Source organism: Palaemon carinicauda, chromosome 27 (genome assembly GCF_036898095.1).
Source record: "Palaemon carinicauda isolate YSFRI2023 chromosome 27, ASM3689809v2, whole genome shotgun sequence".
Lineage (NCBI taxonomy): Eukaryota > Metazoa > Arthropoda > Malacostraca > Decapoda > Palaemonidae > Palaemon > Palaemon carinicauda.
The window spans coordinates 68683139-68710638 of record NC_090751.1 but is presented as its reverse complement, the minus strand read 5'-3'; the positions used below and the strand labels follow the sequence as shown (position 1 = coordinate 68710638).

The 27500-nt window shown below is 42.3% G+C and overlaps 1 protein-coding gene across 4 annotated transcripts in view; it reads left to right on the top strand.

Moving 5' to 3' along the window:
- Window positions 1-27500, top strand: part of LOC137620751 (kappa-scoloptoxin(11)-Ssd1b-like) — a 49622-nt gene that overhangs the window by 9681 nt on the left and 12441 nt on the right. For all 4 annotated transcript variants that reach the window (XM_068351141.1, XM_068351140.1, XM_068351142.1 and 1 more), the window contains exon 2: window positions 7109-7391. In XM_068351141.1, the coding sequence (XP_068207242.1) occupies window positions 7182-7391 (210 nt within the window). In that variant the 5' untranslated portion in view covers window positions 7109-7181. The remainder of the gene's footprint in view (window positions 1-7108; window positions 7392-27500) is intronic.

The following is a 27500-nucleotide window of genomic DNA, read 5'->3' as shown; positions in this document are numbered from 1 at the left end:
GTGTGTGTGTATCAGGTAAAATATAGTGTTCAGGTTATGTATAACAAGGAAGTGGTGCAAACGAAGAAAAATGTATGGCAGATGACTAGTTTAACAAGACAAAGTTGGTTGTTTTGTTCTTGGTGAGCCAAAAGTGAAAGGACAGTATGAGAAGAAATGGGAAGAACAAAATGTTATTGTGTCGTGGGGTACCTGGTAGTTCTAGACCTAAGAAATGGCGAAGGGTATGTAGTGTCAAGAAGAGTCCCGAGACAGGGCGAGAGTACAGAATTGATTTTTTAATTAATAGACTACATGAATGAAATTGATATTTGTGATATGGACTATGAATGTTTCAGAATCAATAAAAATATGGAGAGCAAAAGCGAATGTTTTTTGGAAGATACTAAACATGTGACTGGCTGAGTTTGGAGATTGAGAAGTGGGGGACTGTGCTTGATGATCCCAAAGTAAACCTGGCCACAGAGCAAAAGATGATTTTGTCTGAAGACAAGGAGTTATTAGAAAAATGAGAATACAGAGGTTTGTACAATTATATTTGAAAAGGGACCTTGTCATTTGAAATGCATAATCTCTAAAAAAATATCCATTAGTACAATATGTATGACGTGTAAATACAGTGAAGAGTCGGTTAAATTAAAGATCTAGCTAATGAATGCATTCATGAAAAGATGACTAACTGGAACTATATCTGGTCATTAAGTTCAAATTAAATGGGAATAAATGATGATGTAAATGTAGATGTTTAAGACAGGTGAATCTTATATGGAGGAAACGAGGCGAGCACATGGGGAGAGTGTAAATGAATTGTGGGCAAAGGTTAAAGACACAGGTCGAAATAGTAGATGAGAAGTTAGTAAAATTCTACAATTGGATAGGTCATAGGAGGGCTGAAAGGAGTAACAAAAAAATTTAATTTTTTTTTTGGTTTGAGAAAAGGAAGATTTAGTGTGAGAAGATCATTTTGCAGGAAAACTGATAGGGTAAAAAAGATAAAATTAGGCAGAAAAAGTGCAAGGAATAAAAATGGAGACGAGATGGTGAGCAAGAATAACTTGTACTACTGAGAAGTAACTGCAAATAGAGTTCTTAAGAAAGAAATGGCTCTCAGAATGATAGATGGAAATGGGAAGATTCTGTCTGAAGTGAATGTAGTCTTGTGTTGACGGAATTAGTGTTTTGCAAATGTGTCAACTGTTAAAGATAGAAGAGGAGAAGAGTTAAATGACATTGATTGGAGTGAAAAAATGTGAATGCATGTTTACGAATCTTTATGGAAAGGAATGCTGAGGGTATAAGTGGGCAACTAAACCTTTGAAGTATTTAAAGACACAAGGAATTGATGTAATTATGTATAAGATAGTGGTGATACTAAGACTAGCGGATGATAAAGGTTTGTAATTGATGTCTGAATAAAGTACAGGCTCAAAACAAAGGGCAAGAAAGAAATTATGATTTTCATTGTATAAAGATCATAATTATTGAGGCATTACATAGAATACCTGGGGGATTTATGGCAGAACTTTGAAAAAATACGGAAGTGATGATGGTCACGAAATATAGAGGATGTGCCTTATGAAACACTTTGAGAAGGTTGAAAGTGCTTTTAATAAGGTAATTAATAACTCTGTTTATGCCAGTGCAGTGGATGTTGAAAACTATAGATTATAGAAGATACTTTGTTCAGAAAGATTGAAATTCTTGTGCTTAAAAAAATAGTTTTTTTTAATATGTAAGCGAACTATTAACTGGTTAGATGTAAAAATAAGTCTAGGAGAGGGTGTATTATGTACCATGGATGTTTAATATCATTCTTTATGGAGTGATGCGAGTGGTATGAGAAAGTAGGTGTAGGAGAACAAAGTTGTACGGCAAGAGATCGGCTGCGAATGGAGTGTGGAATAGGTGGCATTTGCAGATGAATGGGGAGCGATCGGCGATTGAAGAGATGCAACTAGTGAATAAATCAATTCCGATGGAGATGTAGAAGTTACGAGTAAATATGAGAAGAAGTAAGATGAAGAAAGAAAATTGCAACAAGCGTTGTATGTTAAATTGGGTGGTGGAAGAATCGAATCAGTTCATTTTAATATATTTTCAGCAAATATAACATATTTTTAGGACGCCTTAGCAGATGAGTCAAAGAATATAAGATGGATAAGAATATAGTATGAGCATAATATTCAGAAGGAATTCAATGTCTATGAAAGCCAAGGTAAGATTCAATAAAGATGTTGTTGAGACAATTCTCTTTTTGGAACTGTGGAGTGTAGTTGTTGAATGCAAAGGTTAAAACAGTTGAGATATGTTGTTTGCGTAGGATATGTAGCGTAAGAGGATTTGAGACGTTGAGAAATATGGAAATATGTAGAAACTGTAAGAGTATTAACATAGGTGAAATGACGGAACCTAGTGTTTTGGTATGATTTGGCCATGGAAGGAAATCAAGAACAATAGATTTGTGAAAGGAGGAAAAGCGGATCTACAAAGGGTGGGATAGCCGAGGTGGCAGAGGTACTGAAGAGATGTGTCTCAATAGTCAGGAAATATCAAAGTATGTGCAAGATAGGCGCAGTTGGTGTTAGTGTAGCAGCGGGATAATGCACTTTTGTGAAAGTGTAAGAAGTGAAAGCTTTCTGTGAAGAATCTTCATCCACGATTCACCAGTTCTAGTAATATCCAATATGGTTTTTCTTCTAGGGCCACTTTTCAAAAAGTGAAACGTTTTATATATATATATATATATATATATATATATATATATATATATATATATATATATATATATATATATGATAAATTTTTGCACATTTAGACGTGTTTTTTCATATTCAAATAAGCCATAATATTTTTGCTACATTAATGTCTGGATTCTCTTAACGACCTCGGGATCAAAGTCCTTAGCGAAATCACGCAAAGGCAAGAGCTTGTGACCGGTCGGAAATCGATCCCTGGTCCGGCAAACTTGTACAGACAGTGACTAAACCACTTGGCCACGAAGAAAGATAAAAGTCAATGACAATTCTGCTTTACTTATACCTGTCGAATTCAGGTGTTTTGTACTTAGAATTGAAATTAACCCATCTTCATCATCGTAGCTAATTGGTAGTTCGTTACTTGGCATTCGATTAGTGATAAATATATACATATATATATATATATATATATATATATATATATATATATATATATATATATATATATATATATATATATATATATATATATACATATATATATATATATATATATATATATATATATATATATATATATATATAGTGTATATATACAGTGTATATATACACTTTGTGTGTATATATATATATATATATATATATATATATATATATATATATATATATATATATATATATATATATACATATATATGTAAATATCACCCACGAATGGCATTTAATACCGAATTCTATCTTGGGAATATATATCCACTTGGAATTCATTTTATGGTAACAGCTTCTGGCCGGGTGGAGATTCGAACCCCAACCTGTGTGTGACTTAAAAGATAGCATAAAAGTAATATTTGTAAACTATCAATTTGAGACTCCTTCAAAAGCAGCGAAAAGATATGAGTAAATATAACAAGGCCCTTGATCCCGCTTAAGATATTGTTTCGTTCAATAAACTAAAACAAACAAACTTCAAAATTTCTTTAGTGCTAAAGCCTGATGATCGGTTTCGATTAATCCTGAAGGGTTATATAAAATGTTGGTATTAGCTTACAGGGAAAATTTGATGATTTTGACTTATAAATTTCTTCGCATCTACTCTTGATCACAATGACCCTTATTTATATTCATGTAGATTAGTCATAGAGCAAGGTACCTCGTAACAGCACTGAGTAGCTAGTCATTCATGTGTATAAATTCTGAAAACCGATAAAATAATAATCTAAAATAAACAATGCAACATTGCACTAAGTTCTAAATACTTCTATAGGAAAACTTAGAATATGATTCTAGAGTAAATTAAAAATGTCGGAAATACAGAACTATTTTAAAATAACATCTTAATAAACTTAATAAAGCTCAGATTATCAAGCAAAGAATGTTTACTGCTCGAATTAAGATATAAATGGGGGATAATATTTTCCCAAGTTCGTCAGCCTTCCTAGTAAATGATATTGTATCATTACCGATAGGTTTTACTCAACAGGCAAGTAACTTAGAAATGTTGTCGACCTATTTGATTATTAGCTGAAGTTATTCTACATTTTGATGGAATATGGTTCAATCAATCGATTACAATATCATGAAAATTGCTAATTATTTTTTATGCTGCTTTGAAAGCCAAAGCAAGAAAATTTATATTAAAAAGAGATAAAGTGAGTAAAACATCAATCTCAATTAAGTTAAGGCAAGGAAATTAGATTATAAGGAAATGGAGACTCAGGAAGAATAAGCAATACGAGCTAAACCACAGGTGTTTCAGTATATTAGACAAAATTCAGGTGGCATGAAATTAGATAAGGTATTATTTTAAAAAGGGTTGTACCTTTTCGTTTTTATTCAAATCTACGTGATATTGAAATTTCCTTTTTTTCCCTTTAAGATTCAACCGGAGTTAAACGCTCATCACAAGGTGTTTTCTTTCATAAAAAAAAAAAAAAAATTGGACCTACAACTGTACACCAGTACGGGTCAAGAGGGCTACTTATTGCATTTAATGCAATAAGTTCATCCAGAGCTTCACGCAGTTGCGATCCCAAGTTCCTTTTGGCTTATCAATAATAACTTTCTTTCCCTGAAATCTTTGTTGATTGAAATGTCCTTGTAATATCAGCCGATCCTTAGATATGAAAAATGCAAAGAAAGAAATATTGTCATTTAGAATTAAACGCATAAAATCCATTGAGTCTTGTGACGAGATCACTTTGTATATAAACTGGCGAACATCCACCGAAAGCCACTAAAATAAGATGCAGGTATTAGATAAATATAAAAGGAAAGGTGTGATCTTCACAATAAGTGCTAACTTCTATAGCTGCTTTATTTATATTTTGAATCTCTTATAGGTATAGTAGGTTGGCCAAGGCACCAGCCACCCGTTGAGATACTACCGCTAGAGTTATGGGGTCTTTTGACTGGCCAGACAGTACTACATTGGATCCTTCTCTCTGGTTACGGTTCATTTTTCATTTGCCTACACACACCGAATGGTCTGGCTTATTCTTTACACAATTTTCTCTGTCCTCATACCCCTGACAACACTGAGATTGCCATAAAATGCTTCTTAATGCACTGTAACTGTTCAGTGGCCACTTTTCTCTTTGCAAGGGTAGAAGAAACAATTTAGCTATGGTAAGCAGCTTTTCTAAGAGAAGGACACTCCAAATCAAACCATTATTCTCAAATCTTGGGTAGTGCCATAGCCTCTGTACCATGGTCTTTCACTGTCTTGGGTTAGAGTTTTCTTGCTTGAGGGTACACTTGGGCACTCTATTTTATCTTATTTCTCTTCCTGTGTTGTTGTTAAAATCTTTTATAGTTTATATAGGAGATATTTATTTCAATCTTGGTGCTCTTCTTAAAATATTTTTTTGTTTCTTTGTTTCCTTTCCTCACTGAGCTATTTTCCCTGTTGGAGCCACTGGGCTTATAGCATCATGCTTTTCCAATTAAGGTTGTAGCTTAGCACGTAATAATGAAAATAATAATAGGCTCTCGTTATAGTCAAACTCATGCCGAATGTGGATAGGCGTGATCATTACTTCCCCTTCATTTGCTTTCTTCCACTCAGTCAGCCTAAATAATATGTCAACAAGCAAATGCCTCACACTTAAGAGTTCTTAACTGTTGTCTTATCTTAAAATAACCGAGGTTTACGCCCCATCAGGAATCCTTTACAAAAGAAGCACAGCCAAAGCAAAATGGCATAAATTCTAGAAAACAAACTTCCACAGTAAACATGACCTAGAACAAGTTACGGTCACGAGACTTACCACCAGTGCTTTTTATATAAGTCAGTTAATGTGATATTGTTTATTTTGTGTACTTAGTTTACTGCTGTTAGTAAAAGATACACAGGGATAATGTTAAACAGGTAATCAGATGTAGACAAGTTCTGTTATAAACAACCTTACTGCGTGGCTGAGGTCTATTGAAAAAATTAATGAAAAGAATTTAGGAATTGTCCTCTGTAAATTATTACCAATATTTCTCTCATACTTCATGATTTATGTGATACAATAAAATAATCAAGCTTTGAATATTTTTGAAAGTTTGTCAAATGTATACAGCTCAAAAGTCAAAATTCTAAAGTATTTTATCTAATTGTTACCATAGATATCGATATAGGAAATTCAGTTATGATTTCTACACGAAAAGTTCGAAATTCTCTCTCTCTCTCTCTCTCTCTCTCTCTCTCTCTCTCTCTCTCTCTCTCTCTCTCTCTCTCTCTCTCTCTCTCTCTCTCTCTCTCTCTCTCTCTCTTTTTTTTTTTTTTTTTTTTTTTTTTTTTTTTTTTACTGCAACTTTTAAATATAATTTTCTATACGATGCTCACTTCAATAATAATGGGCGCATATTTAAACTACAGTATTACGCGATATCCATACGTAAATCAAGAATGTATCAATCATATTATTAAAAGATACTTTTTACATTAATCTATGTCATTGTCTTAGTTTTAGTGGATCTATGAACTATTGCAAATTACTGCGAGAGCCAAGCAGTAAAACACTTCTGAATTTTAAGGCAATATTGCAACTAGATTTAGTTCAGTTTCCTGACCATTAAGCAACAATGAGAACGCAAGTATTAGTGAAACATTATCTACCTGATTCCTTTGAATATTATTGGTATAGATAGTATAATCCTTATTTTCATCTTTGTACATAATCAAGGAATGCCATTTTTTAAATTTTCCTTATCCCCAATTCCGTTTGAACAATTTTTTTTTTCTCTTGTGATTCAAGAAGTAAATGGAGAAGTATTTAGTTAAAAGTTCAAGACAGACACGACTAGTGAAATCTAACCGAGACCCTTTGCATCAATAGGTGTGGGAGGAGGTCTTAAATCTAAGATGAAGGAGGGAATGATTAGACGACAATTTTATGATTAGAATGGCAAATGTCTTTTTTTTCCAGAGAAACGGTGTGTAAGTGTATTCTGTAAGTTGAAAGGAGAATCTAAAACCGCGTACTACTCGAACCCTTGAGAATGACCTCTGGCAAAACGCGTGTGGCAGCAGCTGCTGCTGGAGTATTTGTGACATTGGTGGTGTGCTTAGTGACCTTGGCAGTGGTAAGCTCATCAGTTGTGAATGCAGCATCTGCTGACGCAGAAGCATACGATGAACCTCCAAAGAGTGACCTCCTCAAACATCTCTCTCTTCTCTACCAGGGAACTTACGTCCTCTACGGGAAAGGGGTAAGTTCCAAATAGATTTTCTCCATATTACAAGTGAATAATTTTTTGAAACAAGATGGATTTTTGTGAGTATGATATCTGCATTAGCTAAGACTTTGGTTTCTTTCTTGAGAATAAGGTTTTCTTGATTACAGTCATGTTCCGTAAGTTAATTCTATATAAAAACTTTAACTACAAGATAATACGGGCTACATAATGGCAAGAACCAGATGAATAACCATGTTATCCGAAGCTTCCTTTTATTAACTCCTTAATTTCGTGAACTTATTTGTAAAATTTCATAAAAGGACCATATTCTGAATATTACTAACGGAGCCCCATCTGCTCCCTACTCATTTCAATAGGTATATCCTCTCACCTATTCTTTCCCTACTTATCAGTGGATGTCGATATAACTCTTTTTACAATTTATTCTTTTGCAGATGATTCAAACGTTTCATATTTTTCCCTACCACTAATCCTCAGATCCTTTTTGGTTATGACTCAATTTAATTCATTTTTTCTCTCATGAACTGTGGTCTTATAGGCTTTTCTGAATAAAGGCTTTAGTGCCTTCTTGCCATAGTTTCTACAAATTGGTCCGTCCCCTTTATGTTAATCTATAATTTATCATGGTAATGTAAGTGAGCCTCCGTCCCCCATTATTATATCGGGAGATATTACATTATACTTATGCTCGCTTCACACATTCCCGATTATGGCTCCCGATGCTGATTTTTTGTTCCATCGTAAAAAAAAATTGCTGATTTTCCACGATTATGGGCGATTGGAGAGCCCAGATCGAAGTCACAGGGCGAAAATCTGGAATCATCAGGGACCACGCTACGATTGTATTACGACTGTCGAATCAGTATTGCGATTATGTTTCGATGATTGTAAAGGTTTACGATGATCGGTTGTGTTCTAGGGAAATTAGGCCACGCCCCCTTTAATGATGTTCGGAAAGTTGCACGATCGTCATAAGAAGCGATTCGATTTTCGGTAGCCGTTCAACAATCATCGGAAGGTTGCAACCGAGGTTATTATTTTTTTTTCACCGAAGTTCGTGTGCATGTAAGGACATCGCTCCCTCCGTCGTCCAGCATTCTCATCGGATTCTCCATTTCATCTAAATTCTCTTTTCGCCACACTGTGGTTCACTGTATATATCTATTCCGCTCCCTCAGAGCTACAATTTCATGTATCTATCATTTCGCTACCTATTTCTATTGACTTGTATTTCAAGCATTTGTACGTGTGAAAAAATGACAAACGTATAACAGAGTTTGTATTTTTCCCTCTATATTGGCCTTGATTTTTCCTAACATACAAACCCGAATTCTTTACTATAGGAGATATTCTAGCGCGAGCTGGAAAATACGGCAGAAAACCTTAACAAGGTCGTTATCCCCCTGATGGAGGTGGGGGACTGCCGGCCGGTAGCTACAGAGTACCTTCAATCGGATTCTAGCTAGGACCAAGGCCCATAGAGGACCAAGGTTAAAAGAATACCGGGTTAGACCGTCTCTGCGCACCTTCATGACGTCATTGGCACCTGACTGTAGAAGAAAACGAGGAAAACTAGTTTTAGGGTCCCTATAGTAGGTGTTTCCCCCATAGCACACTTTTTTTTTTTTTTTTTTTTCGTGACCGAGGAAGATAACTTTTACCTTAATCTTCAGGTACTTTATTATTTGATGACTAGAATTTCAGTTTTTTCTTTGTTTTTATTTATTTTTGGTTAAGGAGATAAGAGAATTCTTATCATAAAAAAAACATGCGACACTGTACAAATAGGGAAACAACTTTTGGTAGATTTACAAAAGGAATCATATAAGAAATGAGAGAGAGAGAGAGAGAGAGAGAGAGAGAGAGAGAGAGAGAGAGAGAGAGAGATTTTACATTTTGGTGTTCCTTTCTCTTTTGACTTGATCTGCAGCCATATACGGAACAAGTAGCCATGACTCCTCAGGACCCAGAGGATTAACGAGGATTTATCCAGAGATTAACCAGGTGGATGGAGATCACTTGGTTAAGAGAGCTTGAGTTCTTGTTGTTCTCCCGCCCGAGTAGAGTCAAATACAGACTGATGACATTTCTTAATCTGAACCCTAACCAATGCAGCCGCTCAGCGACATGCGCGAGATTGTTCTTATTTTGGTCAGAAGTGGGCTAACCCGGTATTCTTTTAACCCTGGCTAGGACTATATTAGGGGGCGGTGACGGAGGGAAGATTTGAGTAAAGAATTCGGGTTTGCATGTTAGGAAAAATACAAACTCTGTTATAAGTTTGTCATTTGTTCCTACACTAAATACAAACCCTCATTCTTTACTACAGGAGACTTAGTCTTGAGGTCAGGGTGGACAAAGCGTTCTCTACTCCTAGAGAAGATAGTCCTCAGACTAGATTCTATTAATGAACAATCTCCCATTAACTTTCTCTGTAGATCCCCAAATCCAGCATGACTGAAGGTTTGTAAATACGTAGAAACCAAAGTTTCAGCATGAAGAGGGTCGGGAGCGATACCAGGACCCTTTCATACCAAGGGTTCCCCTGACCTTGAAAAGGGGAACCCTCGTGACTATGAGTATAACTTATACCCTGTGATAGGAGTCAGATGAGATTCATACCTTATTTCCATTGATGAGTCCAGCCGAAACTGGTCACAGACTAGGATACCCAGATGGGAGGAAGAAGAAAGAGCAGAAGGTAGATGGATGTTCTTCTAAAACCTAGTGTAACTCAGAATCCTCGATCAATGGCTACTGTCCCCTGAAAGGGCGTAAAGGTAGTTACAGCACCTGCTGACCTACCACAATAGATCCTATAGAAAAGTTGTTTAGAGACCTATGTGTCACATCTGATAAATAGTGAGAGGTGAATGTAGATTGGCGCTTCCAGACTCCAGCTCTTAAGACTTGGGAGACTGAGAAATTCTTCTTAATTGCTAGCGAGGCAGCCACTCCTCTAACTTGATGGGCTTTGGGTTGAGCTGCCTCAGAGTCTCCGTGAATGGCTCTCGCAATAACTTTCTTGAGCCAGAAAGAGATGGTGTAGAGAGAGATTCTCTTCTTAACCTTGTTGGTACTGAGGAAGAGATGACGGAGACGTGGTCTGAAAGGTCTGGTGCGTTTCAGGTATTTCCTTAACGCCCTGACTGGGCACAGTAGCAATTTGTCAGTATCCTGAGTTGCCCCATTGAGGCTGGAAAATTGAAATTCCCTAAACCTCTCCTTGGCAGATGAAGGATTCTGGGTTTTGGCCACAAAGCCTGGCACGAAGCTGAGAGAGACTTCCCCCCATCCTCTAGTATGGGTGACTTTGTAGGATAGACCGTGAAGTTCACTAACCCTTTTTGCCGAGGCCAGCGCTACTAGGAAGACAGTCTTAAGGGTAAGGAAGAAATCAGAGGCCCTATTTAAGGGCTAATACGGAGGTCCCTTTAAGGAGTGTAAGACCAGGGACATGTCCCAGGGTGGTGGTCTAATCTCCACTGAGGGGCAAGATCTCTCAAAACCACAAATCAACAAGGAGATCTCTTCTGAGGTGGAAAGGTCGACTCCTCTGTCTGCAGATGAGGCTTAAGGCTGAACGAAAGCCCTTAATTGCCAAGATTGACAGAAGTTTCTCCTCCCTGAGGTAAACTAGGAAGTCTGCGACTAAAGGAAGAGAGGGATCGAGTGGAGACACGTCTTGCCCTCTACACCAAGCTGCAAACACTCTCCATTTTGCTTGGTAGAGGTTTGTGGAAGATTTGCGCAGGTGCCTGGACATGTGTTCCGCCACTTTTCCTGAAAAGCCTCTGCTTCTGAGGAGAGACGGGACAGCCTCCAGGCGTGAAGTTTCAGGAAGGGAATTCTCCCGTGGGGGATACCACTGTGTGGCTGCGTCAACAGACGGGGTTCTAGAGGCAGGAACCTCGGCACTTGAACCAGCAGGGAAAGGAGATCTGCATACCACTCTCTGCTTGGCCAAGCCGGAGCTATTAGTGTTAGCTTGCAGTCCCGTGAGATCCTGAGCTTGTTGATCAGCTTTCTGAGCAGGCAAAAGAGAGGGAAGGCATAGGCGTCCAGGTTGTCCCAAGAGTGTTGGAGGGTGTCCTGGATCGCTGCCTGATGGTCTGGAACTGGGGACCCGTAGCGGGGAAGCTTCGCATTCAGAGAGGTGGTGAACAGATCTATTGTGGGTAAACCCCACAAAGCTATTACTGTCTTCGCTACTCGAGGATCCAAAGACCATTCTCCACTCAGCACTTGGTGATGCCTGCTCAGCTGATCTGCCATGATGTTTCTCCAGCCCGGAATAAACCTGGCTGAAAGAGAAATGTTGTGGCTTTCTGCCCACTGGCAGATCTGGACTGCCAACAGACAGAGGTCTCATGCCAGAGTACCCCCTCGCTTGTTGATGTACGAGACGGCTGTGGAGTTGTTGCTCATCAGAACCACCTTTCGTCCGTGTAGATCTTCTACAAAGAATTTTAGGCCTTTCAAGGCAGCTAATAATTCTAGGTGGTTTATATGGAGAGACCTCTCTATCGGAGACCAAACTCCTGATGCTAATTTGGGGCCTAGGTGAGAACCCCATCCCCGTAGCGATGCGTCCGAAAAGAGTTTTAACTTCGGACTCGGGTTTTGGAGGGGAATGCCCTTTTGGGTGTTCTCTCTGGTCGACCACCAATGAAGATCTTGTAGCACCAGACTTGGAACCTCCACTGCCAAGAATGGGGAGTCTGACTTTTGAGACCAATGGGTCTTCAGATGCCATTGGAGACTTCTCATTCTCGATCTCCCGCCTGGAACCAGTTTTTTCAGAGAGGCAAGATGGCCCAGAAGACACTGCCACGACTTGGCTGAAGGTGGTAGTGGAGATAAGAGATGGGCGATGGACTGATCCAGTCTCCGAAGCCTGTCTTCCGACGGAAACACTCTCCCTGCCTGGGTGTTGATGGACATACCCAGATAGTTTAAGACTTGGGTCGGAGTTAAGCAAGACTTCTCTGCATTTACAAGGATCCCCAGATCCTTGCAAAGATTCAGAAGTCTTCTCAGATGATCCAGAGCTAGCTCCTTGGACGAGACCAGGAGAAGCCAATCGTCCAGATATCTTAGCAGACGAATTCCATGTTTGTGCGCCCACGAAGATACGAGTTCGAAGATCTTCGTAAAGACCTGTGGGGTGGACGAGAGGCCGAAGTACAGGACTTTGAACTCAAAGATTCGACCCTGAGCCAGGAAGCGTATGAATTTCCGAGAAGTGCGATGGATTGGCACTTGGAAATAAGTATCTCTCAAGTCTACAGATGCCATGAAGTCTCCTGGACGTACTGCTTGGGTCACAGAGGCCGCTGTCTCCATTTTGAATGGAGTCTGCTTCACGAACTGGTTCAGAGTCGAAACATCTATCACTGGTCTCCAACCCCCCGAGGCTTTCTCTACCAGAAAGAGGCGACTGAAAAACCCCGGGGAAGATTCGGAGACCTCTTGAATGGCGTCTTTTAGAAGCATTCTCTGTATCTCCCGAGCTAGGGCTTGTTATTTCCTTGGATCCCAAGGGACCTGGGAGGACGAGATCGGGGGAGGAATTAGAGGAGGAGGAGAGTCTATGAAGGGAATGCGATATCCCCAACGAAGCACCCTTATGGTCCATTGCATGGCCCCCATAGCTTTCCACCTCCTCCAACTCCCCTGCAGGCACCCCCCTACGCACTGCGAGGGGGGAGACGAGACCCTATTTTTGTCTAGGGTTCCTCCCTCTGCCTTTAGCCTTGGGAGGAGCCGACTTTCCTCTGCCTATAGGTTTGGGTGTAAACGAGGGACGGCTGAGGTTCTTGGCTGGCAGTGGAGTTGCAATTGTTGCGTTGGGTTGTGGAGTTGGCTGCTGTTGCATTGGACGAAAGGAATCAGCCTTTTACATTGCAGTGTCCTGCGTCTCCTTCCTCCAAGTCTCTAGGGTAGAGGAGACTGCTTGTCTAGAGAAGAGGAGAGGTTGTAGAAGATCAGAGTTCCTCAAATCCGATTTCTCAGATTTATCAATGCTCCTATGCAGTCTGAAGACTACTGATTCCCTTCTTTTGAGAATCCAGTTGCCCCACATCGTTGCGGCTGTAGCCGTTAGAAAGTCCATTGTCTTGGCCCCAGCAGTCAAGACTTCCTGCAGGGACTGCATGGAATTCTGGTTTGAGAGGTCCTCGTGACTTGCAAGGTAGCCCACTGTGCCAGACCATGTGTCAAACCAGGAAAGTGCCTCTAGAAGAGACATTGACGCTGCTTCCATTGTCAAGGCTTCTGCTGCGGTAAAGGAGACTGGAAGGGAAGAGAGTCTCTCTGCAGAGCAGCCAGGTGTAAGCCTTGCTGTGAGGGGGTCAAGTGTCAGAGGAGAAGGATTAGCGTCTCTGACCTTGTAAAAGCGCCTTTGCCTCGAAAAAGGAAACTGCAGCAGTTTGTGGGATCCTTGAGACTTCAAGGAATTCGTTTCCCCCGAGACCGCCTGCGAGACCTTTCTCAGACGGCCTGCAGTGTGAATAGACCAGGGAAGTTCGATTCTGGTCTTAGGGTTTGGTGAAGGACGACATAGTCTGTCTAAAGCTGGAGCGTCGGTATGTCGAGGCGACAGGTATAAATCTCCGAGACCTGAGATATTACACATCGTTCTTAGAGTCCTCAGATAGGCGGACTCTAAATCTTTTGATGGTTGTTCCTCCAAGGAATCCTCAGGTCGCGGTAATTCCTCGTGAGGGAGGGCGGTCGAAGCCCGAATGTCTGAAGGTAAGGGCGAGGTAACATACTCCATTGTCGACAATCCAGAGGAAGGCTGAGCGCTGGTTGATGGCACCGCGCGCACAGGATCCTGCCTGGAAGTTGCAGGTTTAGGCGAAGGCGACCGAACTAGCGGTACTGTCTTAATAAGAGAATGTGTTGATCGGCGGCCTGGCCTTTCTCCTCTGTTCTCAGCTGAAGAGGAGAAGGGCTGAACCCCTGTGTCTTCTTCCGAAGTTCTCGCGAAGCCCATATTTCGTAATTCATTAGAAAGTATGGGAACGGCGCGGTGAATAACCTCGCGCGGATATATCCGGAGACTTGCGCGCTCGGAAGTTTGACGCATGGGAGTACTCTCTCTCTGATGATACTAAGCGACGTCGAGAAGAAGAGTTCTCTCTCGCTACCCCAGCGCGAACTAAGCTCCTCGTGAATAAATGTGAAGGAGAGGAATCGCGCTCAGAGTGTTCTCTTTGCTTGGTTGCGCTTTGGGCACGATCAGATTTAACCTCGCCCCGACGGGAGCGTTTATTGCGCTTGAGAAAACTCTCTCGTGAAGAAGAGCGCGAACATCTTGTAGAGCTCTTCTTCTTATAGCGCCTAGATGATTCCCCGCGAGAGGAAGACGATCGCGAAGGATGATGTCTCTTCCTATGTCGCCTCTCTCTCCGACGAGAACGTCTTGGTGAAGGAGAGCGAGCTCTCCTTTTCCTCTTCTCTCTCTCTCTCCTATCCTCTAAGGACGAAGATGACGAGGACGAGGAGGAGGAGGAGGAGGAGAAGGAGGAGGTATCGTGATGTTCACGCTTGCGACGTTGTTTCATAGTAACGCAAGCGAGGGGCAAAGTAGGCTCCACAGGAGCTGACATTATTACCTCCGCTGACACTTCAGCGGCCGCCGATTTAGCTGACGGGATATCGGCGAGGTCCGGAACTCCCGAGGGTTCCAAAACAGAAGGGACCTGAGGTAAAACTGTGCCTGTGAGGAACTGGTTCCACACCTCCACCAAAGGAGAGCCAGGAAGTCCAAGGGCAGGCCATACCGCTCGCACGTTATCTGGAAGAAAAGCGGTAATAGAATTATTTTCGATGACGGAAGAAACTATCTCACGGGGGGGGGGGTAATTTGATACTCCGGCCCCGGGGGAATGGGTGCTAAGTCAATGGTGCAGTTCTTCCTTGACTTCCCCCCGGAGGAAGGAGGCAAGGAAGAGTCTGAAGGAAGAGATCTAGAGGCCGAAGAAGAGGCCCAAGACTCCTTACCTTTCAACGGCGAACCTGGAGGTAATGAATCCTTCTTGGATTTCTTCTTCTTCCTCTTCATGAACTTATCCCACTGCGTAGGCGACCATTCCTTACATACTTGGTAGGGGGAGCCTTCAGCACACCTATGACCTCTGCATGAAGGGCATAGGGAATGAGGGTCTACCTCCGGTGGTGACATAAATGTGCCACAAGATTTTGGGGGAATCCCGGGACCCTTTCTCATATTAGAGGACATCACATCTAATTTAAAGAGTAAAAGAAAAAGTTAATGAAAAAAAACACAATTAAAGAAAGGCTAGTCTGCCAGTCAAACAAAACCGGGAGCAGAGGTGTTACCACTGCGACGGCTAGAATTCAATTGGAGGTACTCTGTAGCTACCGGCCGGCAGTCCTCCACCTATATCGGGGGGATAACTACCGACCCGGTCGTTAACGACCTTGTTAAGGTTTTCTGCCGTATTTTCCAGCTCGCGTTAGAATATCTCCTATAGTACAGAATGAGGGTTTGTATTTAGTGTAGGAAAAAACATGACAAACTTATAACAGAGTTTGTATTTTTCCTAACATAAAAACCCGAATTCTTTACTATAGGAGATATTCTAGCGCGAGCTGAAAAATACGGCAGAAAAACCTTAACAAGGTCGTTAACGACCGGACAGGTAATTACCCACTTGTCAGTGGTGGGGGACCGCCGGTCGGTAGCTGCTGTTTACCTCCAATCGGATTCTAGTTAGGATTATCCTAGGGGGCAGTGATGGAGGGAAGATTTGTGTAAAGAATTCGGGTTTGTATGTTAGGAAAAATACAAACTCTGTTATAAGTTCATCATTTGTTCCTACACTAAATACAAACCCTCATTCTTTATTATAGGAGACTTAGTCTTGAGGCCAGGGTGGCCAAGGACTTCCCTATCTTTAGGGAAGATACTCCTCAGACTAGACTCTTTTGAAGCAACAATCTTCCGTTATCTTCTTTCTTTGTAGATCCCCAGAATCTCAGTATGACTGAAGGTTTGCAACTTCAAGGAAACAAGTGTTTCAGGATGAAGTGGGTCAGGAACATTTGACTCGGACCCCTTCAAACTTAGGATTCCCCCGACCCTGCCAAGGGGAAACCTCGTGACCACGAGTATAACTTATGCTCTGTGAGAGGAATCAGATGAGTATCGTACCTTATTTCCATTGGCGAGTCCAGCTGAAACTGGATACAGGCTAGGATCCCCAGATGTGGGGGAGAAAGAGACGAAGAAGATCGAAGGATGTCCTTCTTAAAACCTAGTGTAACCCAGAATCCTCAGCCAATGGTTACTGTCCCCTGAAAGGGCGTAAGGTAGTAACAGCATCTGTTGACCTGTCACAATAGGCCCTATAAAAAGGGTGTCTAGAGACCTAGGTGTCACGTCGCTCAAATAGTGAGCAGTGAGCGTAGATTGGCGTTTCCAGACCCCAACACTTAAGATTGGGAGACTGAGAAAAAACTCTTAAACGCCAGAGAGGCAGCCACTCCCCTAACTTGAAGGGCTCTGGGTTGTGCTGCCTCTGGGTCTCCGTGAAAAGACCTCGCAATAACTTTCTTAAGTCAGAAAGAGATGGTGTTGCGAGAGATTCTCTTCTTTACCCTGCTGGAACGAGGAAGAGATGACGGAGACGTGGTCTGAAAAGTCTGGTGCGCTTCAGATGTTTCTTTGACGCCCTGACTGGGCATAGTAACGACTGGACTGCATCCTGTGTTACCTATTGAGAGTGGATATTCTCGAAATCTCCCATGAAGGATTGTGAGTCTAGCCACCAAGCCCGGTACGAAGTTGCGAGACACTCCCCCCCCCCCACATCTATTAGAATGGGTGGCGTAAGAGACCATGTAGCTCACTGACCCTTTTAGCGGAGGACAGAGGTACAAGGAAGACGGTCTTAAGGTTCAGAGAGGGTCCGAGGCCCTTAAGGGCACATAGGGCAGACCCTTCAGCAAACGTAAGACAGGTCTCAAGGAGATGGTCTAATCTCAAGTGGGGGGCAAGATCACTCCAACACCGAAACAACCAAGGTGATGTCTTCTGAAGCGGAGAGGACAACCCCTTCTCCGTCTACAGATGAAGCTCTAGGCTGCGCAATAGCCCTTAATCGCCGAGACTGAGAGAAGCTTTCCTCACTGAGGAACAAAAGGAAGTCTGGGAATTACTGATCCTTCCTTTTGAGGATCCAATTGCTTCACATTGTCGCTGTTGTAGCAGTTAAGAAGTCCATTGTCTTAGCCCCAGCAGTTAGGACTTCTTGTAGGGTCTGCCTAGAGTTTGGTTTGACAAGCCCTCGTGGCTCGCAAAGTAGTCGACTGTATCAGACCACGTGCAAGCCAGAAGGACATTGAAGTCGCTTCCCTTGCCGAGGCTTCTGGGACTGGGAAGAGCCTAGAAGAGTGGAGTGTCTCTTCGAGGATTAGCCTGGTGTGAGCCTCGCCGTGAAGGGATCTAAGATCAGAGGAGAAGGTTGACGTCTCTGAACTCGGAGAACAGACCAGGTTTAAAGGTCGCTCAAGAAAGGCAAAGGCGAGGGACTGTGACATTGCACTAGCCGTTAGGACAATGTCCTAGAGACCGACCATATATGGTCAACGACCAAGTCTCCTCTCCAACCCAGCTAGGACCAGGGAAAGCCAGGCAGTGGCTGCTGAAGACTCAGCAGATAGAACTATAGGCTCCCCCCAACCTTAGCTTACAAGGATGGTAAGGTTGTAGATACTGAAGGCTCTAACAAGTCTGGGCGGGACTCGTACCCCAGACTGTCAATACATAGCCAGTCTCAGGCTGGAGAGTCAACGGGTCGAGGAGACAGATGCAAATCGCCGAGGCATGAGATATAACACACAGTTCTTAGAGTCCTTAAATAGGAGGATTCTTAGTCCCTCGACGGCTGCACTCACGAGGAATCCTCAGGTTGCGATAATTCCTTGCGTGTTATTACAGGAAAAAGTGTAGACCCAAGAAGCAGACAAACCTTATATCTTACCCCTCGTATCTTTCTTATCGAAAGGGGAAGAATGGTAGAAGTCGGAGTGTCTGGAGGTAATGGCGAAAACCTCTCAAGAGAGTCGGAAGGCTCTGTCATAAGAGTAAACTCTTAATGACGATGATCGCGTGCATAGCGCTAATTGCGCGCGTGTACGGACACTCTGTGCTAATTGTTACCAGAGCCCGACTACTCGCATAACTGAAACTCGAAGGTTCCAAGTTGTGTGAACTCGAAAGTTCAACGCGACAGAGGCCCGAGGGACTCCTAAGGCCACAAGAACCCTTAGGATAAACATGACGAAAGTTTAAAGGCTCCCTATCACGCCCGGCGAAAGGGTAATCGTCGCCAGACCCCGAGGGGTCAATGTGGTGGGAACCAGTAGGATCAAAAAGACGTCTCCTACCAGCACGAAGGGGAGAATGTCAGGGATGAAAATAACTCCTCTGCAGGGTAGATTTGTTCTCCCGAAGGAGAATGTCACTTAATACAAGGCCTTCGCTCCGCCCCTGGAGGAGAACCAAAAGGCGTAAGAGGGAGGAGCGTAGATCAGTAAACTCCTACAAGTTTCCCTTGTGAAGGTAGGAAGGTTCTCCCTAAGGAGATCGCCTAAAACAAGCTTTCTCCCTGCCCTATGGGGGAAAAGCGTAGGCGTATTAACTTTTCTCTCTCAACGAGGGAAAAGTTTTCCTGAAGGAAAGACTGCCAAAGGCAATATTTCTCCCCTCCCTATGGGGAAAAGCGTAGGTTTAATAATCTCTCTCCCGCGAACGAGGGAGAAGTCCTCCCGAAGGAGGACATCGCCTAAGGCAAACTTTCTCCAAGATCTATGGGAAAAAAGCATAGGTGTAATAATCTCTCTCTCGTGGACGAGAGAGAAGTTCTCCCAAAGGAGGACATTGCTTAAGACAAGTTTTCTCCTAGTTCTAAGGAAAAAACGTAGGCGTAAAAAACTCCCGTCTCGAGTAAAAAAACTTCCTCTCGTGAACGAGAAAGGAGTCCTCCCGAAGGGGGACTTGGCCTAAGACAAGCTTTCTCCCAATTCATGAGGAAAAAAGCATAGGCTTAATAATCTCTCTCGCGAACGAGAGAGAAGTTCTCCCGAAGAAGAACTTTGCCTAAGACAAGCTTCCCCCAGTTCTATGGGAAAAAAGCGAAGGCGTAATAATCTTTCTCTCGCGAACGAGAGAGAAGTTCTCCCGAAGGAGAACATTGCCTAAGACAAGCTTTCCCCCAGTTCTATGGGAAAAAAGCAAAGGCGTAACAATCTCTCTCTCGCGAACGAGAGAGAAGATCTTCTGAAGGAGGGCATCGCCTAAGGCAAGTTTTCTCCTAGTTTTACGGAAAAAACGTAGGCGAAAAAATCTCTTCTCGTGAACGAGAGAGAAGTCCTCCCGAAGAAGGACATCGCCTGAGCCCAGCATACTCCCAGGGAGAAGTTCCCCCCGAAGAAGGCACAAGCCGTAGACTTGCTTTTCCCCAGCTCCAGGGGAGAAAGCACAGTCTTCGGGGACGAGATAGCAGAGGTAAAACTAATTGAGCTGTTCGCAACTCCTTACGAGGGAGGGAAGGTTGCTGACTCTCTGAAGTGGGGAAGCTTTCCCTCAGAAGGGGAATGGATCTTTCACGCAGTCCGATTCCGAGGAAGGTTATCACTCCCTCGTAAGGGAAGGATCTCTAATCCCTGGAGACGAACCTCCTGTCAGCAATCTAAGTTTCCCAATAAGTTGATCAAGTTGCAGGTTGACAACGAGTGTTACCTCGTAACATGGGCAGCTCATGAGCTGCCACATGACTTTTCCCTTTTGCTCTCAACCGAAGAGAAAAAGGGGGTGAACCCCTGCATCTTCTTTCGAGGTTTCCGAGAGACTCGAAATCCTCAACTCAATAGGGAGCAAAGGAATTAGGGAGGTTGTCCTGTCTGAAACACGGGAGCGAGGGATTGACCCCGCGAGTGTATGATCGGAGATTTGCTTGTGTAGCGCTAATTGCGTGCGAACACCTGCGTGACTGGGCTCTGAAGACTCCGCCATAAGAGTAAAACTCCTGATCGTTATGGGCATAGTGTTGGATGGGCGTACGCGAACACCCCACGTGACAAGAGTCCGAAGACTCTCTGACATAAGAGTAACGCTCTTGATGACTTGTGTTACGAGAACCCGAAGATTCAGCGTGATCGTGCGTGTCCCTAGAGGTTGTGTTGCGAGAACCCGAAGGTTCAGCGTGAACGTACGTGCCCCTAGAGCTTGTGTTGCGAGAACCCGAAAGGCTAGAACAACGGGAAAACGGAAGTCTCCCTTGTCACGAGACACCTTAGTGTCAGCGAGACTAAATGCACGAAAACCCAAGGTTTCAGCAACTAGCTATGAGCAAACGAAGGGATAGCGCACCGGGAAACCGGAGGTTTCCTTGTCACGAGACCCCAAAGGGTCAGAGATCGCTAATTCAAAGGCCAGAGCGATCTCTCTGAAGATAGAGAGAAAAGCAAGGAGAAGCGCTCTATCTGACTTTTTTTTAGAGCGGACGGAGACCCTCAAACTAATATGCGAAGAAGAGGGTTTTCTTAGATGATCCCTCGCACCACGACGACAGCGAGGCAGAACGAAGACAAGAGAGATCGTTCTTCTCTGGTTTGTGGCATGAGTGTATATAATCTCGAGGCAGGAAGTCTCGGTGACAGACAGAAGGCGAGAAAGAGCAAGAATGATAATGTCTCTTCCTATTTCGCCTGTCTCTTCGGTGAGAATATCTAGGTGAAGGCGTACACGGGCGTGCGGGAGAGTTATCTCGCACGTCTGTGCCAACCGTAGGGAGCGCACGCGTGCGCAGGAGAAAATTCCCCATAGTGGAATCCCGCTCGCCCGCATATCCTTGCGTATGCGGGAGAAGGCTGGTGCGCCAGTAAGTGCTGGCGCGTTGATAAGCGTTGCCGTGTTGCAAAGCGCTAGCGCGTTGGTAAACACTGGCGCTGCGGGAGAAGGCCGCATGGCTGCCTTGTCAGAAGACCTTCTAACAGTAGAAAGTTGACGCGCAGGTTTTACCTGTCGCGTAGGAAGGTGTTGGGTACGTATGCGCACGTGCAAGGGCAGGAGAGTGCCATCGCGCAGGAGAGTTCCATTGCGCAGAAGATTGGTGGCGCGCAGGAGTTTGTGCGCAGGTGAGCGCATGATACGAGATGGAGCTATGCTCTTGTTGGAGCGTATGCGCATGTTGGCGCATACACTCTTGATGCCCTATGTTAGGGTAAGAAGGAAGCGCTCCTAAGTTTGTGACGAGAGTGCTTAGACTAACGGCGAGACATCTCGTGAAGAGACAGAAGGCGAGGAAGAGCAAGAACGATTATGTCTCCTCCTATGTCGCCTGTGATTCCGGAGAGAACCACTGGGCAATGGAGTGCGATCTCTCCTTTTCCTCTTCTCTATCTCTCCCTCCTAGCCTCCCAAGAGGGGAGGACAATGAAGTGGAGGGAGAGGAGGAGAAGGTAATGTGAAGACCTCTTCTACATACTTGGCAGGGGAACCCATCCTCCGCAGGGTAGCAGAACACTCATGACCTCCGTAACGGGGCATAGGGAAAGAGGATTCACATCTAGCGGTGACATAAAGGCATCGTGAACACTTCCTCAAATAGAGGGCATCATCTACAAAGAACAAGAAAAAGGATTACTGTAATCAAAACTCAAAAAAAAAAAAAAAAAACAGAAAGGCTAGTCTGCCAGCAAATAAAGCAGGAGCAGAGGTGTTACCACTGCGACGGCTAGAATTCGATTGAAGGTAAACAGCAGCTACCGACCGGCGGTCCCCTACCACTGACAGGTGGGTAATTACCTGTCCAGTCGTTAACGACCTTGTTAAGGTTTTTCTGCCGTATCTTTTCAGCTCACGCTAGAATATCTCCTATAGTAAAGAATTCGGGTTTGTATTTAGTGTAAGAACAAACATATTGTGGCGGTTAGTTCAAGCCAGATTGGCGCCTGCACGCATGCTACTTTTCCGACCACACCTTGTATTATATTCTCGCACATGTTTGAATAAACCTTACCCTATTCACATTACAAATTCATTTATACATATATAACACTCTCTCTTTCAAACTACATTCGTTTACGGGCTGCCAAGCGGCAATCTATACACACACACATGAATAAACCGTCAGTTGTTGTTAGTGATAGCTCGTCTCACTGTCCTTACAACTGGTGACCCCGGAGTTGAACTAGCATTAGTGGTTTTGGCTTTTCCATTAACGGACTTATTACGCCCATGCTACCTTCTTTTACTCCGTTACCTTAGGCGTGAGCTTCGGCTTTTGGTGCTCCCACACCTCGGTGCATTTGTAAGGCAGTTGGATGAGCTTAACCGACATATCAACTTCCCACCTCTTCGCCGACTCGTCGACTGACCACAATGGCGGATTCAAACTGCCCATCACGCCCAACGGCCTTGCTTCCATGCCCAAAGTCAAACTGTCGCCGTTTTCTCAACACAACACCGCTTCCTGGTTCCTGAGAGCGGACGTACTCTTCCGAGTCGCTAGGCTCAGCAACTCCTGCGCCAAGGCCGACATCGTTCTCACCTCCATCCCAGAGGAGGCATTCGACAAGATTTCCCCATGGCTCGACGCCCGGGCTGGCCAAGTTTCCTACGACGACCTGAGAATGAAACTCATCGCTCCCTCAAGGCGTCCCTGATGGCGAGCTGCACCGACGGGGACTGGAAATCACGACTTCCTTTGGTACTTCTCGGCCTTCGCACTGCCCTTCGCGCAGATGGCGAGCCATCGCCCGCTGAAAAGGTTTACGGAGAGGCGCTCGCAGTTCCTGGCGAATTCTTTCCCACATCAACCGACGACATGCAGCTGGATCATCTTAGGGACATCGCCAGAAAGTTCAGGCCATGTCTTAAAACTTACCAGGACAGAACTAAGCATTTCAAGCCGAGGAGCCTGGACGACTGCTGGTATGTTTTCGTCCGTGTCAACGCTCATCGACAGCTGCTAACCAGACCCCATCGAGGCCCCTACCGAGTAATCAAGAAAACGACGAAAGCCTTCCTTCTCGACGTGCATGGCCAAGAGGACTGAGTCTCAATAGACCGCGTGAAACCGGCGTTTCTCGAAGGAAGCGACACTGCCTCCGCGCGACCTGGCAGATCCAGAGTGCCACCTCAAAACAAGGCGCCCAATGAGAAGACAAGCAACAAACGACGACAAGTGGTAGCGATCCATATGCCGACCGCCGACCACCGACCGCCGACCGCCGACCGCCGACCGCTGACCGCTGACCGCCGACCGCCGATGCGCCCCTCCGTTCAAGAACAAGAGGAACCCTCCGACGCCCGAAACGATACAAAGACTAGTCTCATCAGCCCTCTACGCCGCCTGATGTCTGGGGGGGGGGGTACTTGTAAGGATACCGCTCCCTCCGTCGTCCAGCATTCTCATCGAATTCTCCAATTCATCTAAATTCTCTTTTCGCCACATTGTGCTTCACTGTATATATTTATTCCGCTCCCTCAGAGCTACAATTTTATGTATTTATCATTTCGCTACCTATTTCTATTGACTTGTATTTCAAGCATTTGTACGTGTGAAAAAACACACATATTGTGGCGGTTAGTTCAAGCCAGATTGGCGCCTGCGCGCATGCTACTTTTCCATCTGCACCTTGTATTATATTCTCGCACATGTTTGAATGAATGGCCCGTGACAACAAGAAGAGTTGGCTATAATACTCCACGAACGAACGATAAATGAAACCGTCAGTTGTTGTTGGTGATAGCTCGTCTCACTGTCCTTACACGCACATTTTGATCATCATATTCTTGATAACGATGATCTAAACACTCTTCGATGATCGAAGACACGTTACGATGATCAGAAAATGCATACCGAACTTCGTTAAAAATTTCGACAAATGGCAGTTGCCCCGGTGTAAAGGTTTCAAGTTACCCCCAGTTTCAAACTAACCCCCCCCCCCCCGTAACTTGAAACCGGTTTCAGATTACCGGGGGATAGTTTGAAACCGGTTTCAAGTTACCCCCTCATCAGAATGATAAATAATTCATGTAACATCGCAAATATGTATCATGCATTTATTGCTGGCTTCGCAGCAGTAGGAAAAGTAGTTTAATTTTCTATTTAAGACCAAATATTGTGTATTAGTGAATTATATGACACGTTAAAAGTCACAGACTGTAATTTAACGTTTTTTGATAAATGCGAGGTAAAATTTTATTTTATTTCAATGTTCGTATGATTGTTGATATTTTTGTATTTAAGACCTAAGGTGTCATATAATTCACTAATACACAATATTTCAAGTTACAGACTGTCATTTAAGGTTTAGTGATAACGGCAAGGTAAAACTTCATTTTATTTTAGTGTGCGCGTGATTGTCGAGATTTTTTTTCTCCTTTTTTTTTTCTTTTTTTTTTTTGTTATCTCCAATAGATTCCATTCATGTGCTTTAGGTGCATGAGCTTCGGACGGCAATATGCCTGGAGAAATTGACACAAAAATCACTCAATAAATGGTGTTGATTATTTTATTATTTATACAAATGCATATATATATATATATATATATATATATATATATATATATATATATATATATATATATATATATATATATATATATATATATATATATATACACACATCTTTTGAACAAGGGCAGCCAACGCGCAGCTTAAGGTGTCAATCACCAAAACTCATTTGCGGCGGTGCCGATTCTCCTTAATCCCGATGCTTTCGCTTCACTAAGACAAGGGAAGGAAAATGACAAATTAGGAGATATGACATACACGTTGCCACTGGGTCAGTTCACTGAGACCTTTGGTCAAATCCTATTAAATACATGAAGATTACCTTCTTCATTCATTGCCTTGCACAATAGGCTTCCGTAAAAACCATGGTAAGTTCTCAGCGTCGTGTTTTTCGCCCAGAAGAAAGAAAAGTGGCATACATGTCTATCAGTTTCTTTAAATGGGAAAATGATAATGAAATTGGTAAATTTGGAATTGACCAAGCAATCAAACGTGTCACAGATGCAGCCAACATATAAAAAACGAATTTGTTTCAGATTTGCAAGGAAAATTGGGTCAATGGTATTAAGCATACTGATAACATTATAAAGGAAGAAATGAAAATGGTCTGAATTAACTAATTCGTTGAATCTTTTGTGAAAGCAACTAACTTCATCTGACTTCAACCTTTGTTGTAAAAAAATTTGTCGATTAATTAAATAAATTCTAAAACAATAAAATCACCAATGTAAATATACCATATTAAACATATTTAATTAAATCCTTTGTAAAGAATCCTGTCTTTTAATAATCAATCAGAATTGAGAACTGAATTCATTTGATATCAAAATTAAGATTATTTCTGTTAGTATGATAATCGTTTTATAACAATTTTGCTCTTTGTTATATCTGAGAGTTTCAACTTGCCACCACGTGGTAGCAAACAAAAAGAGCGAAGGAAGCAATTTAGAGAGAGTATCAAATTAAAGGATTATATTCTTAGATCGTTCAAATCCGGGTGAATGACTTATTAGCTGACCCTTTTCTCCTTTTCTTGGCTCGCCCATAGATTAAAGTGGTCAAGCCAGGTGTGCTTTGAAAATGACCCAAGAGAACTGGCAATGCCGCTATTGGGCTCCGAGTTTGCTCTTAAAATGGTTTGACTATACCCATAGATGCAATATAACAACAGAACTCCTTGTGTCCATATCTCTTTTTGTTTATACATATTTTCTGTCAGTGATAATGCATAGTAACTTCGTAGTATTTGGATGCTATGCACGTGAAAAATAAAAGCTCAAATATAAATTACCAACATGCATGTTGTCGTGCAGACAGAATTAACGTTGTGTAAGCTACTATTACCTCGATTCAATTAAACCAGAGGACTTTAAAGATGGAATGAAGTCTCGATTACTAGGTATTGCTGTTTTGTCATTTGATGAAATGAGTAATAAGAAAGAATGGAGTTATGACAAAGGGGCAGAAGTCTTATATGAACCGCATGGAAATGTACAGGTGACTATGTTGCGAGGTCTTTTTTTTTTTTTCTTTATGATACATTTCAGGTAAAATTCTTAAACATTTTATCACTCAGTTTTTCAATAATTTTCCATTTCGAGATCAACAATAGAGAAAATAAAATCCATACACGAATCCATCACTTACTACTTTGAAGATCTTTTAAATAGGATTTGATTTAGCCCATATTAACACACAGCTGCCTGCCTTTAGGCTAAAATCTGTAACAACAGTTGTGAGATTAACACAAGCTGTGTTCAATATCATCCATAGAGGGCTATAAAGTGTAACGACTTTACCGTAGTCCAGTGTTTTCGTATACAAACAACCAATGTAAGTACAGTAGAAGCAAACAACATGTACTGTATCTTGTTTTATTAAAACTGTTATAATTGCTTACAATCTTGCTTTATTAAAAGTGTCAATTATTTACAGATATCTTGAATGATATAGTATTTACAACATACATACAAATATATATATATATATATATATATATATATATATATATATATATATATATATATATATATATATATATATATATATATATATATATATATATATATATACGGACATATATACACGCACACATATACAATACATACATACATACACATATATATATATATATATATATATATATATATATATATATATATATATATATATATATATATATATGTGTGTGTGTGTGTGTGTGTGTGTGTGTGTGTGTATACATATATACTTATGATCAATATGTTGATTATACCTTATATAATATTTGCTTGCAGTATTATTATGAAATATTTCAAATAATAGAAAAAATAACCGTCAAAATCAAATTCCACCTCGTCTCCCTATCTCAGAAAAAATATGCGCCCATGACTGGTAACGGAATTTCCGACATTTATTAGCTAAGATATAAACATAAAACGGATAAAGGCTGGATATTAATAAACGATATCAATAGGTGAAACAGTACATGCATATACATATAACCTAATGATTGTGTTGACCCTGATCAAAAGCAATTAACTAATCATAAATGATGAGAGCCTGCGCAAAAACAAGGGGGGT